Source organism: Chironomus tepperi, unplaced genomic scaffold (assembly GCF_022539635.2).
Source record: "Chironomus tepperi strain 1889 unplaced genomic scaffold, CSIRO-AGI_Ctep_v1 contig_363, whole genome shotgun sequence".
NCBI classification, from domain to species: domain Eukaryota; kingdom Metazoa; phylum Arthropoda; class Insecta; order Diptera; family Chironomidae; genus Chironomus; species Chironomus tepperi.
In genome coordinates, this window is record NW_027226485.1 from 160684 (window position 1) to 176313 (window position 15630).

Below are 15630 nucleotides of genomic sequence, written 5' to 3' on the forward strand. Positions count from 1 at the left end.
GTTGAGTATTATCCTCCCCAAAAATAAGCAGCATATCCTTTATTTGCTTTAGAATGAATTGAGTTTTAGTAGCAATAGAAGTAGAAAAATTATTCTCATATGAAATGAGTCAATAAAAGTGAAAAAGAAAAAGCCACAAGGGAGTAATTCAACAGTTTGTAGACATAACCAATGAAACAAGCACAAAATTCACATAAAACATTAAATTGTTACTTTTCGATATTCATTAGTGGCATTTTCCAAGGAAAATTAATTGTTATCAATATATGGCGAAAAATGGGGCAAATTGTGGATAGAATAGTTCATACATCTAACATATGTAGCCTTTGACATAAATATTCCGACTTCCATTCACATCATGTTATCATTTCACATATTCCATTGGAATATCAATCCTTATGGTGGGGTAAAGGCATGCGCAATTGAATATTTTGAGAATCTGTGGTAAATGTCAGTCTCACAACACACGACATACAACAGAGCAGTGTGAAAAATCAAAAGGAATCAGTATATCCTAAAACATTGAATTGTTTAGACGCAATCAACACCGAGTCCGCAGATTCGGCACGGAAATAAACAAAAAAAAAAAAAATAAAGATTTCTGTTTTTTAAGAAGAAAAAAAAGGAACATTCAAGGTTATTCAAATGTGAGAATCATGTGAAGGAACTTTTATGCATGACTGTCAAGAAAAATCTTTAAGGAATCATTGATTCAAACTTGTGACCCCACAACAGACTATTTTGTGCTTCAAAGATGATTGATGTAATTCATCAGATGAAATTATTTGGGTGTTTATGTTGGTGCCGTTGATGCTCACCAAATAAGTCATGAGATTGGCATGCGGCAAATGTGAATAAGAACTAAACGACATTTATTAATAATTCAATTGTGTGAAATAAAAAATGAAATATTTATAGCTTATGCCAATTGAATTAGTGGAACTGCGACCTAAAACAAAACATTTTGTGTATAAAGCCTATGGGCAAAACCAAAAAAGCGGATGTAAAGACCGGACAGAAACATAAAGGAAGAACCGAGTTTCATGTGTCAGTGTGATTATGGAATGAAAAAAAGGCATCTCACACGCTCCATATGACATAGATTAAACTTTGTAATTAAAATCAATTAGCTTAACATTTTTTTCGGAGCTGAATATAAATTGGCATAAAAAAGTTTTTTATTTTTTATACTTTTTTCTACTTGAATTGTCATATTTATGTGAGTGTCTATATAAAATGCTCATTGAATGTGATGAGTATGGATGTGTGCTGTGGGGTTGGAATTGTTGGAGCGCATTTTTTTGGGGATGGAAAATTTCTTGTGAAGTTTTGAATACCTAAAGTTGAAGACAGCAATTTGAATTTCTATGAAAATTGTCATTGACTCTGAAAATCATCGAGTTGACAGGATGTCACTTTTCATTAGCAACTGTGTGACTTTTGCTCTTTGAAAGTTTTGAATCTCAAAAATAATTCAATGACAGCTGCTAAAAAGTAATTGAAAGTTTCTTAATTAAGAACTTTTGACATGATAAGTATGAGGATGTGATAATGTTAGTTGAAATTTTGTTAACAAAAGGATATTGAACCTTTTGGATGTGATTCTTATTTTGTCAGTTTTTCGATTGTTGAATCGCATACTAGACTAACTTTAGGATTTAAATTGAATGTTAAGAGATAGGAAGTTGCAGCAATGAATTATTGATGATGTGATTCTTGTAGATCAGTGTACCTGGAAAGCATATAGGACATAGAAATGCACGAGACTGACTCAGTCCTCAGTCTTAGGCTGGATTTCATCGAATTTGTTCTGGAGCCAGAGTCATGCTGTGTTAAGGATGGATTTTCAGTCAAAAATCGCTGAACAGCATGACTCTTACCCAGACTAGATTTGCAGATTTTTATATGTCATGTGCTTTTCGAGACAGTATCCATAATTCCTAATTTATATAAAATTAGCTGTGATTCTTAGATTCATGCTAGATCGATATTTTAGCACTCGGGTGTTTAGGGCAAATATTAAGGAATTCGAGTTTTGAGCATTGAATATGAGTAAAGAATCAATCCTCAGGCTGAGAAGCATACTAGCTGATATAGTTGCTGCTCCATCCCTGACTCTAAGGCAGTAGTGAACAACCCTTTTTTTACAGCAATAAATTTATTTTCTTTTTTTTTTCGAAAAACGGCTCATGGCTTATTCAAAAAAATTTGGCGGCACCAAGGCTGCTCCATCTCATACTCTAAGTGAATTTATTTAAATTCGTGAATAATTCTCACAGCTTTTCCATTTTTGACTTTTGAAAGCAGCTTTATCTAGTCACTTAATCCAAATACTTTAAACACCATCCCTCAAAAATGCGCTCGTCCAATTCCAAGAAAGGAACTGATAAAGCCATTCTTTTTCCCTGTAATTTAAAGCAAGAAAAAAGAGAAAAAAAAAACTTTTTCAATTTCCTCTTCACAGTCGACAGTAAAAAAATATTTTTTTGTTCTCCTCACAGGCAATTAGGAAGGCTGAAAGCACTTAAAGAAAAGTATTTTTTTTTGTTGCTGTGTCTCGTGAATTATGATAATTAAGGCAAAATTACGAGTGAGACAGAATTAAAAGACACAAAAAATTTATTCATAGCTATTGTCACAGTAACATACATCCAGTCATACATATACAGTAAAATTTAAATATTTTTTAAATAAAGTGTCGAGCATATAGCTCTTGTGGCAACAAAAAAAATTGTGACAATAAAATAAAGCCAGAAGGAGGAAAGGAAAAAAAGTGGAAGAATCAACGTCAAATAGGAGGGATTCAAAAAATCTTTGCATAAATAAATCTCAGCTATAAATATTCATTAAATTGTTTGTGACAAGAAAAAAATATAAAATAAAAAAAAAGAAATAATGGAGATTCGTCTCGTTCTACAATCATAACGAATGATAGAATTATTCTCATGATAAAAAAGAGAGAACAGCGACGATAAATCGGAACGACAAATGTCTAAATTTTTGTGTGGAGAAAAAATTAAACTGTTATTGTTGCTAGTGTAGATGATAAAATGATAATTAAATTACACAATTGGATATATTTTCTTACGACGATAATGTTTATTATTGAAGGTGAGTTTGACTTTGCTGTATTTTGTGTTTAATTGCTGATTTTAATGAGTTTCCGTTTTTATGGGTTTTGGGCGTTGGGGTTAGAATCGGAAAATTATCAAGTATGAGAATAAATTAAGCATTACTTTATCGTTAAATCTTTAAGCAAAAAGCTGCTGGCTTTGTTGATTAAAGTAGATACTTTAACTGCATTTATTGACGACATGTTCGGAATTATTCACATTTCATGTCCTTTCTGTCAATATTCCAATTCTAAAGGCAATCTTTGAGCTCTCGTCCGTATTGCTCGAGTTGCACTTCCAACTCCTGACCAATGGAGCATCCTTCCTTGATCTAACGTTGTCCACAGGCCCAATCATGACTTGATCTCGTACATTAAGCAGTATAAGTATCTAACCTTCCGAAAAAGGAAGATGGATGGATTTGAACCCACGACTTTTGGGTTACCATAGCCAGTTTGAACCAAGCACCTTACCTATCTGACCAGCAAAGCACTTAACTGCTTAAATTTTAATGCTACTGTGCTTTATATTGATTTAAATAAGATTCACAAAATTGTAAGATAACAGCAAAAAAAGTAAACTTAATCCAAAAGAGATTATAATCATCTACAGATTATGAGATTATAATTTATGGAAGCCTTGACTTTAAACCTTTTCAAAATTATCTTGTTTATTTCTTCTTATTATGACTGATGTTCATCTAATTTTAATACATGAGACATACCTTCAAGGCAACACAAATTCTTGACGAGATTGAAGGTTGTTTCTGAATTTGATAAGCAAATCATAAACATTAATGACAAGTTTAAATATTGTTTATTAATTAGTATCAATTCGCTTTCAGCGAAATTTACTGAAACGTCTGGATCTGTAAATAGACACTTATTTTTCTTAAAGTTCCCGAGCTGCTCAATTCAACGAAATGCAGTTTTTACCGTAATAATTGATATAAATCAGCTGTAATGGTGTCGTTGCCCAACTTCGAGTCTTGTCGTTATTATGTCGACCTATTGGTACTCAACCAACTATACAGGTGGTGTGGGTCGGGTTATTATTCTGTACTGAATAACATTGACTGTCCCCCACTGTTTTAAGCTATTTTTAGGGCTATTTGTCGATATCATATCATTTTTCTCTCATTTCATTTTTGCTTGACATTTAAGGTCAGATCAAATTCACAAAGTTGAACTTGAAAATTTTGATTTTGCACCCTTCTGAGAATCTTGTATCTCCCAGACATACACGAGCATCAACATGATTAATACAAGGATTGTTACAAAAACTTTTCTACTTCCAATTTCCAACTCAAATTAAGGAAACTTCTGCCTCATAGATTAAGGGAATTTATTTTTATGTGTCACTATCTGCTCAGTAATTAAAGCTACTAAAAGCTGCTCATTTAATTTGAATAAATTTCCAATTTGGCCGCTGCCAACATGAAGACTTTGAATACAGCACAAGAAAAACTATTTAATGTGATTTCTTGTGCTGCCTGAATATTATTTATGAATGTAATTTTTATGGTATTAAGGAACACTTTTGGAAGTAAAAAAGTTGCGGCTGCATGAAAAATTCAACTAATAAATTGAAATAAATTGTGGTTCCTTTCTGATGCAAATGAATCATAAGGAAAAAATATGAAAAATTCTATCAAGAGGAACAGTAAAAAAAAGAATTATCAAGCAAGGGGGTCTGTTCACTAATTACGGAACGCTCTTATTGGGGGAGGGGATTTTAATAGGCTTCAAACTATACAGAAGGAGTGGAAGGAGGGTTGGTGGTGTTTGAATAGTCGATGTTACCTAACAAATTCACAACTCCCAAGGGAAATTTGCCAAAAAAACTATTTATTGTCGAGTGAGAAAAAGCAGCAAAAAGCAATGCATGTCCATGGTGAATTCAGCGGGTTGCATATTCATGCATAACTCGTAAGATTTATTTACATTTTGTGTAATTTATTGAAGAGTGAAAAACATTTTTATGAAAAAATAATGAATTTTAAGAGATTTATTTATTTACCAAAAAACAGGAACAGATTAATTAACGCTTTAATCTTTTCATACGGAAATATTTTTTTTTTGGTTTTGTTTAAAAATTCATGTGGGAAATTTTTTACATTGTTGAGGAAAAGCTGCATGAGATTGATATATATTTTTAGGTCTGTGTATAAGAAACAAAAAAGAACTTGGCAGAGAAGTTTTCTCATCAAATTAATCCTTCGGAGAATTTATGCTCCTTCGAAGCTACATGCTGATGATTATGGATGGTACAACGAGAAAATGGTCAGGTAGAAAAAAAATGATTACGTAGGAATCAAGAAAACAACTGTTTGTTAGACTTTTCTTTTAACAATTTCGGAATAAATTGCTGAATGAAAAGGTTTACTTAAAGGGAAAGTTTGAGGAGTTCCGAAAGTTGATTATGAATGCTCAGTTAGCAACTTATGAGATCCATTTTCTGTTCTTATTTATAAATAGCCTCAGTTTTTTTTGCATATTTTTAACAATTTTCTTGACCATCGCAAACAGCACGAATCGACAGACTTTTTTTTTTTTGTAAAAATGGGTTGAAGTCAATCATCACGTAGTCGTCAGGGATTCCTCACGTCTTGTCATCGATTCGGCAAGACAGCAGTGTCCCGAACAGTAATACGCGTTTGCCAGGGTACCTCTACGTTGACGTATTAATATTAAAATGCGAAGTTACCGTGGCAGGACCATGATGGCTGATTCCGATTTTATGGCGAAATGTGCAGTTTGCTGGATTGTGCCTATCCAAAGTTTTGCTGACTAGCGACTGGATATGACATTTGATGGATTGTTTCTGTTTCTCTTCACTGATTTGTCAATTTCGGAACCAAAAACTATTAAGAGATCTAGAGTATAATTCCTTCAAACAGATCTAAGTCCGAACCTGATGTTTCCAAATTACTACATTTTACCTCTTCATCCCCCATCGACACACTACCTGCAATCAATAAATGTAAATTCCTTGAATGTTATCAACCAAAACCCAGAATGACCATGACTTTATATAACGCAAATCACAAAAAAACAACAACATCAAAACACAGCTTGTGGCTAAACACGCAAATTTCAACTCAACAAATCATTCAAGGAACGCAAATAAAAAAATCCAGTCCCATTCACATCAATAAAAGTCTAATAAATTCAGGCGACAGCAAAAAATTTCAATGGGAACATTAATGTGCCCATACATCAATGTATATTTAATGTTTTCCTGCTTACAGTCTCAAAATCAACATTATTCTAGATTTTGACATTCAGATTCAACATACACCTTGGATATAGACGTAAATAGCCCCCATTCATCTTCACACGAAGATGAAAAGTTTTAAATTAATTTTCCCCATTCAGCACTGCTGCTTTTCTAAATGAATATAAAATTTATTTTCACCTCAAATAATTTCACATCTTGCTCACGTCTTCCTACTATATTTTATTCATTAAAATTTTCCCTAGTCGTGATGACAACAAGAACAGAAGTAGCAAAAAATTTTTAATTTTTATTTCCTTTCTTCTTGCATCTGTTTTGCTTGTTGTCGGTGTTATTAGTTCAACTACATTGTCGTCCACCCATCTCATTGAGTCTAAACAACAACAACATTTTCTGTGTGTAGATTATAAATAGGAATAATTTTTTGTTTATTTTTAGTTCATGGACTTAAATGCTCTCTCATGGCAATTAATTATCGTCCATGCGACACAAATTTTATATAATTTAAAGCTTTCAACTGAGCTTAATGTGCAAAAAATTGGCCCCATGAGGAATTTTTTTTGTTGTTGTTTTATATGTTTTTTTTGTTTATGTGGCGATTCCACTCAACTTTATATTCTCGCGTTATCCCGTGTGGGCTGAATACAGATTAAAAATATTTTTTATTATCAAAAAATTAAGATGAAAAAATAATAACAATATTTTGGGTGCGCACAAGTTTGTCGTGTTGTGGGCAGTTTGGGTGAGCTTGGAATTACGGAATAATTGAAGGATGGTTGATTTAGTGTTGGAAATGAAATGAATAAATTATCAGAAATGTTTTTCATTTCATACAAATTTAGCATTTCTGGAAAGTATTTTTCTTTGCTTTTATTAAGAAAATTTACAATGTCAATGAGAATTTCTGTGAATTTAAAGCATAAATAATAATGAACGTCAATGTTAAGGTCGGCTAGAGTTTCTAAGAATTGTTGCGGCACTTAATATAACGTCTAACTAATTGGTAATGCTCCTGCATATTGTGTGGAATGCTCCAGAGAAAATATCATTAGTCGACCAGAAGTCGTCCACTCGAGAATTTAAAACGAATTTTGCAGGAATTATTCAAACACAGGTCAACTGTCAATTCTTATTAATTTAATAATTAAAGAATTTTGTCATTAGAAGTGTCTTCTTCCGCTCATCTCCTTTCTATCTTTCCCTGACTATGTACTATGTAGAGATAATATAGGAGTTACAGAATTTGATACAGAAATTTGATAGTTTAGTGACGTACATACATCGTCATGTCATCGTCATCTCTACAACTATATTCCTTACCTTTATATACGAGCATATGCTTAATGAGCATCATTCGGTGTCGATTAGCATGCTCAATATTACAGTACCAAGTGATCATGCTAAATGGTACCGTAAGATGATTTAGTCCCAGATTTAGTTGAAAAATCGAAATATTCAAGAATTATCACTTTTTTTTCGAATCACAGCTTATGCCTTTTAATTTGTGGATCTTGTTTTAATCACAATTAATAATGTTAATCAGAATTAAATCAACAATTAATTCCTTACGTCTCAATAAACATGAGAAACAGCATCTGATAAGCTTTTTTAAAAAAATTTCAACATATTTAAATAATTAAAACTGCGTCTTAATTATCCATGCCTCGTTGCTGACTTTTTCACATAGTATTAAAAACGATAACAAATGGTTTTTCGTTATATTGGGGCTGTTCGCTAATTATGTGATGGTTTTAGGACAGGGTGTGAGATATAGGGACCGATTACTTATTACATGACGCTCTAAAGAGGGAGGTGCTCCCGAGGGTTGGGATCTTTTGTAAGGCTCGACCAAGTACCGCTGAATTGCATTTCCTGCATTTTAGATGCACAAGCCTTCGATCTTTGGCTGTATTTCTAGGCTGCAGACACGCGTTTTTTTTTCTTCTGTCCTACAATTGTGAACGAACCCTAATCTAAGGTTACGATAATGGGGAAGGATAAGTGATTCAAAAAGTCGATTTTCCGTATTCCCTAATATGTGAACAACCCCCTAATATATTATTTTTCATAAACAATTGTTGGCATTTGTTTATCAGCAAGCGAGAGAAAAGCCTCGTTTTTATGATAATAACATAAAATTACGGAGATGCTTAGAACATTTTTTTTAGCTATATAAAATTTATATTTTTTTATGATAACATCAAGCTCTCATAATTCCTTCTCTCGTTTAGCCTAATAATTTATTATAGTCATAATTTCATCAGTCGCCATACGTACGTACAAAGGAAATTTTTAAGCAATTTTTTCATGAACTGAACTTTTTTACTCGTTTGCGGCGAAATACATTAACCCAGTTTTTATTCCTCATTTTTATATATTATTCTGATTGATGCATTTCGAGGCACATTAGTGCATATTTTATATTACCAATTTCTAGGTATAGTAAAAAGGAGAGAAAAAAATTTAATATTTGTTAATTGCCTTTTTCATGCACAAAATGATTATGCAAAAAAAATAACTTTCACATATGTATGTATGTCTAATTTTTATGTGCAATTATGAACTTGTGTGAATATTCAACCCCATTTTGTCGTCTGTTGATATGGAAATAAGGAAAAGTTTTTATTTTTTGGATTAAAAATTTCACTTTTTTTTTGAAAAACTTTATTGAATTTTTAATTTCATTTAACCTGAACTGCATATGTTGAAGCATGAAAAATGGAAAAGAATTTTTAACTTTTTTTCAGCACATCCATAAATACACTAGCTGTTCCATTCAAATTTACACTTTTTTATTCCATTTCAAAGCCAAGTTCCGATAGGAAATGCAAATAATCATAGCTACATAGATACACAAACATGAACATCGATATGATTAACAATCACACATGCTCGACTATCAATGATACAACCCCAAAGCGACTTCATAGAATCCCATTTGATGTGGATTATCTACATGATGTCACACACAAAATAATTGGAATGTATTTTGGAAACGACTATGGTTTTCAGTATGAGTATGTGTTCATGTATCGGATATGATAAACTCAACAAAATGCTTGAAAGCGGATGTAAAAGATTACATCATGAAATTTATGGGGAAATACTTAGAAATAAGCTTTCGTTTAGGGTTTTTAATATTCATCAAAATAATATCAAGTTGTTTATGAAGAAAAAGTCAAGAATGAATGAGTAGGAAGTAAGAAGTATTTATGACATATGTGCCGATTGAGTAGGTTTGAAATCTGCTTGGGAATTTTTATGGATCTATCTGACACTGAGAAGGTTGTTGCTATTTTTGGCAAGATCGTAGAACTTCCTAGATTATTGTTTTGTAAGGTTCGTCTGAAACTGTAGATCTGCATACCAAAAATGCAGGTCTGCCACCTTATTGACTTACTTACCGTACAGATCAACTATGATCCATAGCCTTTCTCAGTTGACATTTAAAACTGGCTCTATCGCTGGTTACCCTTTGCCAATTGTCAGTACCAAGTGCTGACTTCTCTCTATCAACAGCTTCTTTCTGCCGCCTTAGAAAAACTATAAGGTACAACTGAAAACCGCAGTCGTGCGCATCTCAAGTGCTCGAATTTCTAAGTCAGCATCGAAAGAGATATTTCAGGAAGCCATCCACGAATCTCAAAATTGTCATTCACCATCCAAACCACTCTCCATCCCCATTACCCAGCTAATCTCTCAATTCGACCACTTATAATAATATCAAGAAGCCCACAAGTCTTTTCAGCACGTAGAAAAACTACAAAATTTCCTAGGAAAAGCAAAATTCTACCCCATAAAAGTCACTTTAAGATTAAAAGCTATCATCCTAAATAGCTTTGGAACAAAACGATGAATTATTAATGTTGGTATGCTTCAGAAAATACACAGACGTAACTTGATGATTTAACATCTTTTCGCTCGCACCCCACCCATGAAAATTGCGGATGGAAAATAACACAAAAAAAAAATGAAGCATAGAAAAAGAAATTGAGCGTTAAATGTAGAGAGAAAACGATTTGCTCACTCAAATTACCTAAGAACATCTATTAACGCACATACCGTATAATATGAAATTCACTCAAGTACTTTACCGTTGGATTTTCGTTATGAAAAGTGTCAGCCATTAGTCTAAATCTTTTTTGAGCTCTTATCAGTGATGGGCTAGCTTTTTATACCTACAGTCTTAAAAAATATTATGACATTTTATGCGACCAGTGTCAGAAAAAATGCCATAAGTTGTTTACATTGATATCTTTATAATACCCTCTTGGAAATGGATAGACTTAATTTTTTTTCTCGTTCTGTGATTGAAGGATAAGCAAAAAAAATATAATTTTTCGACTTCATCTGCCTTCGCCTCGAGGGTATTCGAGATTATTTAAATGCACAGCTATTGGATATACAATAAATATTAAAAATTCACAATTTAGGATTTTCGTTGATTGAATGCTCAAAAATAGACTTTTTTTGGGGCTCTAGAATTAAAATTATTGCCAGTCATCACTAAAATCCAATCCATGTCACTCCCACACAGGTCAATAAGACATAATCATGACTGCGCAAAATATCCCAAGCGTAATTTTTGATCTTTTTCAAATTAATTTACTTAAATTTTATTATTTGTTCGTCTCATTGGGACCAATTTTTTATAGCTACTTATTACAAAGTCTGCATGCAACTTCCATTTAATCATTAACATTAATTTAATTTTACTCAAAAAAAATTAATTTCACAAGACATAAAATTTAATGTTTAATTAATTAAATTATCGGTGAAAATGTTTTATTGAATGAAATTGGAACTTTTTCAAGGATATAAAGCTCCTCATGCGAATAATTTTTTCTTTTTGTTCCAACATTCAACATTGGAATTTTCCAAACATTTTCACAAAATTTCATTTTTATCCATCAAGATGGAAAATAATGAAATTGAATTAAATTGCTGCATCATCATCAGCACTAGAAAATGCAGTGAATTCAATGGAATCAAGTTTCGAGCATGAACATTTTGAGTCGTGCGATTAGTATGGTATGGTGAAAACTAGTTTTTTGGCACAATGCTCATTAGTCGAGTAGCTTTGAAGCTATTCCCGAATGACACAAATGACGAAGATTCCGCCAAGAATTTTTTAGAGCTCCGCTTGAGCCGCCGTCATCTGGATGCCAAATTACAGCCATCTGAATGCCAAATGTGAGTGCCTTCCACGTATTGCTAATAAAAAAGCATTAAGGCTGCCCTAGAAGCTATCGGTGTCTTCTTCATTTGTGTTCCTCGGTATTAGACACAAATCCCTGCTTTCCATCATCCCAGTTGATTCCTCGAGTCGCAAAATTGTTCAAAAATCATTAAACATTCCGTACCCGAATTTCAAAACCACAATTCCATTCCAAAATATGAACCAAATGAGCAAACGAACCAAGAAAAAATTCAAAAATTCTCAAACACATAAAACTAAGCTTTTATTGCTGTAAAATCTATTCGAATGTGTACTTAATGTGCTGCACATATTCACGCATTTCATTAATTAAACCTTAAAATTACAGAACTTTACATGCATGATGCTCTACATTCCCATCCATCATTCTCGTTTCGTAAATGTTTGCCGGGGAACTAAGTATTAATTAAAATCTTTTATAATTAGTGTTTACACAAGCGGTAGACGAGAAGTGTAACATGTTAATATAGCATTATTGTAAAACGCGATCTTAAAGCTTTTGTGTTGGTTTTACTTACTATATTCCATAGAGAATGGGAGGTCTGGGGGTGGGAACTTAATGTTATTGCTGTTGTTTGTGTAGCTTTTTTGGGATTTGTGAAGCTATGGATGAAGTTAGGATGAAGTATGGAAATTGTCTAAGTTCGGTCACTAGCTCGAACATCACAAGCATACGTTAGGTCGGTGTAGACCCAGATTTGACGAAATAAATACACAAAGTCTGTCATACGATGCCTTTATGCCGTATTTGATACTAATTACCGTTATGTGACTTCCAGGTGGCAATGCTGCTTGCTCTACATCAGTATAAACATTATTCTCAATAACTGAATTACAGCATAACTCTAAGCACCTCCAATTCACCCAACAAATCACAATTAAGTTAATATCCCTTGATAATTATTTTTATGAACAATATGAGGTTCCATAAACAATAATTTCATACTAAACATTCTCATTTTCCTTGATTTTCAATTAGCGTTGATTATTGTTCACTGTTAATTCCTTTCCTCTTTATATGCCTTGTGGAGACGTCAGACATACATATCATAGCATTCACATGACAACAGCATTAACACGAACGTTATTTTATATTAAGTCATGTGCAGACGTTTCTGCTATAGAAGCTTTTCTAATGAGCTTTTATTCTCTCCTTCTTTTTTTTTTTGAGACTTGATTTTTTAAAATGAGTTTTTACTTTAATGTTGGAATTAAGGATTGTCTTTAAAAGATTGTGTCTGCACATTGTTGAGGTGAACAGATGTTTGGATTATTTTACACCTTATAATTTTGGTAATTATGAGGGGAGATTAGATGAGAATATTCTATGAGAATTTGGAAGGGGGATCAAAAGTTGTTCTTATCAGGAAAGGTATTGGAGATGATTTTGAGTATGTAAGTAGTCTTTTGCAAGTCTTTTGGGAATTTGCATTAGGAGTTGACATTTTTCATATGAATTTTAAGTAAAGAAGGGTGCCTGTAACAACTAGAACTTAAGTACTGAACCAGTGGTGGGCAACCTGTGTGCCGCGGCCCTCTAGTTTGTTGAAAATATCATGAACTGTATGTCGTGAGCAGTTTCGGTCGAGGCACATCACCAAGGAGTCCTGCGAAAAGTAAAAGGTTGTCCACCACTGGTTTAAACCTTCAAATTAGGCAGCTTTGCATTTGGAATGAACTGTTAAAAACAGCAAAATTGGATTTTAAGTAGTTCAAGCTTCAGTAGCTCGTGCTTGAGGTAAACTCAACTAGTATACCCTTGATACTCATTCTTATGCAACATTTATAGCTCATTAGAACGTTCATGTCTTTGTAGCTGACGTGAACAGCTCAGCTAGCTGGTAAACCCATGCAGTTCCCACAAGATTACTCCAAAAGTCTACATTTCAACAATAACAAAACCGCTTCTTATTCTCAAACTTATAAATAAGACTTTAACAGAAAAAAATTAAAAATTCCAAGCAAAGCTGTATTAATCTCACAATTTTTCCATTTCTCCGTCGCTGTCTGCATAATCCTTTCATAAAAAAAAAATAAAATATCTTAAAAATTACTCAACGGAAAAGTAATTGTAGGAAAATTAAATTTTATATCCTAAAGACATTAATAATCCTTTAATAAATTCTTCTTGAGCGTTTAATGACATCTTCATGCCTATAAAAGGAGATTATAATATTCCTTTGAGTTAAACTTTTGGAATGAGAATCTTTGTTGAAACAAGAAGACTTGGAATTTTTGCTTTAAGAATTGAGATGAGACTTGATATTATAAAAATATTTCATCTTATGACATCAATCAATGATAAAATTGCTATTCAGTCGAGTAATTATTTCCATCCTTTAAAATACATAATTTTAACATTATCAATTTTCACATCTACTCAAAACTTGCTTAAAATTTTGAAACTTTTCAATGAGAAACTTGATGCCCATAGATCTCATTTAATGATATCCTAAATTACATTTCATTATTATTGTTACTCGTTATTATCATCATCATGAATGAGTTGAATAAAGTTGCCAAGCAACTACTCATAATGTTGTACGAAAATAAGAAAACTTTTGACAGGAAAAGCAATTCATAATGATGAATTATTCGCTTCACTAACTTACTATGAGAACTGAACTTTTTTTTTTCATTCATGCTTTCAAAAAATGCAGAGAGAAATTTATATGTTTTTCGTATTTACTTACCTTAGCTGCAATAACGGTGAAGTTTATGAATGTAATGAGGATATTCCTTTTGTCAGTTGTTCTTTGAACAAGTTGGAAACTCATTTGCAATGCATTATTGATGTTTTTGAAATTTAAAAAAGTAACGGTTTTTTGGTATTTGAATTTTCTCAAAACCACGTGGTCTCCGCCTCGAAAAGTTTTTTGACGATCATTCAGTGAGTTTTGAGTATTTTTAGCTCAAAAATATCTCAAAATGCTTAAAAAAGTGGCAAGAGTTACTTAAAAGTATTGCAGATGCAGCTAAGCTAGGAAAAATCACAAATTTTAATATTTTTAGTTGCAAAGTGTACAATTTTAAATCAAATTTGACTATGCATTCATGATCCACTTCCAAAATGACTAAATTAGCCTTCGTTACTACCAAACTTAAGCTCAACATCATCAGAGACACAGGAAGATTTTGTGAATATAAAGAGCTCCTTTGTCAAGTGTTTTATCCAAGTATAGAAGAACAAGAAGATGTAAAAAAGTTGTTAAAGAAAGCAGGAGCTTAATTAAAACTTTATAAATTTTTTTGTTGTTTGTTTTTCATTACATGGCAATTCATACTTTTTTTTTTTAATTTTCATTTCTTTCCTTTTCAATGAGAACATGAATAAAGGTAATTTCTGAAATGAATATAGCTAGAGTTGGGTCACTCGAGGCAATTTATACGAAAGCTTCGTTCCTCTGCGTATCACTTGAAAAAAAATGTAAAAGTTTTTTTCCTTTTCATTTCCATCGACATCGAGAGAATGGCATAAAAGGGGTGGAAATGGAATATTTGACGTCGTGCACTTATGGAGCATAACGAAAAGAATGGAGACGATTTCCTTTCTTACTTCTTTCTCTTTCAATTGTATCCCTTTCATGCCCTTTTTGTCTACTCTCTTACTCATTCCGCATCGTGAATTGCTTTCATAAATATTTGAGGATACTGAGACACCTTCTCTACCTTCACTGTCGTCGCTGCTGTTTTTTCTTGTGCTAATTTAATTCATAAATATTGAATTTATAAAAATTGGTTCTTGATCCTTTCACTTGTAGCTTATCTACTTTCTAGTGCTGTCCCTTTGATATTATAAAAGGGAAGTTCTTTAGTAAGCCGCGTATTTGTAAAGGATGAATAAGAAGAAAAGTAAATAATTTTTCTATGATGGAAAGGAAGCTGTTGATGGAGAACTTTATGGTGTAGATTTTAAATGTCGGTGATTCTTAATTCTGATGACTCAGTTTTGTTGCTACAATTCTTTGAGTCTGTGCCATATCGACAATGATGATTGAGAGATAGGTCTCAAAGTGTATGAGAGGTCTGATGCTTAACCACTTGACCACAAAGGCCTTACTC

General features: G+C 32.6%; 1 protein-coding gene across 3 annotated transcripts in view; it reads left to right on the top strand.

Moving 5' to 3' along the window:
- Positions 1 to 532: 532 nt before the first annotated feature.
- The window catches only part of LOC139095195 (junctional adhesion molecule 2A-like), a 41273-nt gene continuing 26175 nt past the window's right edge, over positions 533 to 15630 (top strand). The window contains exons 1-2 of one of the 3 annotated variants that reach the window (XM_070646474.1): positions 533 to 1219; positions 2502 to 3111. In XM_070646474.1, the coding sequence (XP_070502575.1) occupies positions 3051 to 3111 (61 nt within the window). In that variant the 5' untranslated portion in view covers positions 533 to 1219; positions 2502 to 3050. The remainder of the gene's footprint in view (positions 1220 to 2501; positions 3112 to 15630) is intronic. The other 2 variants (XM_070646475.1, XM_070646476.1) reach the window with 2 other exon arrangements.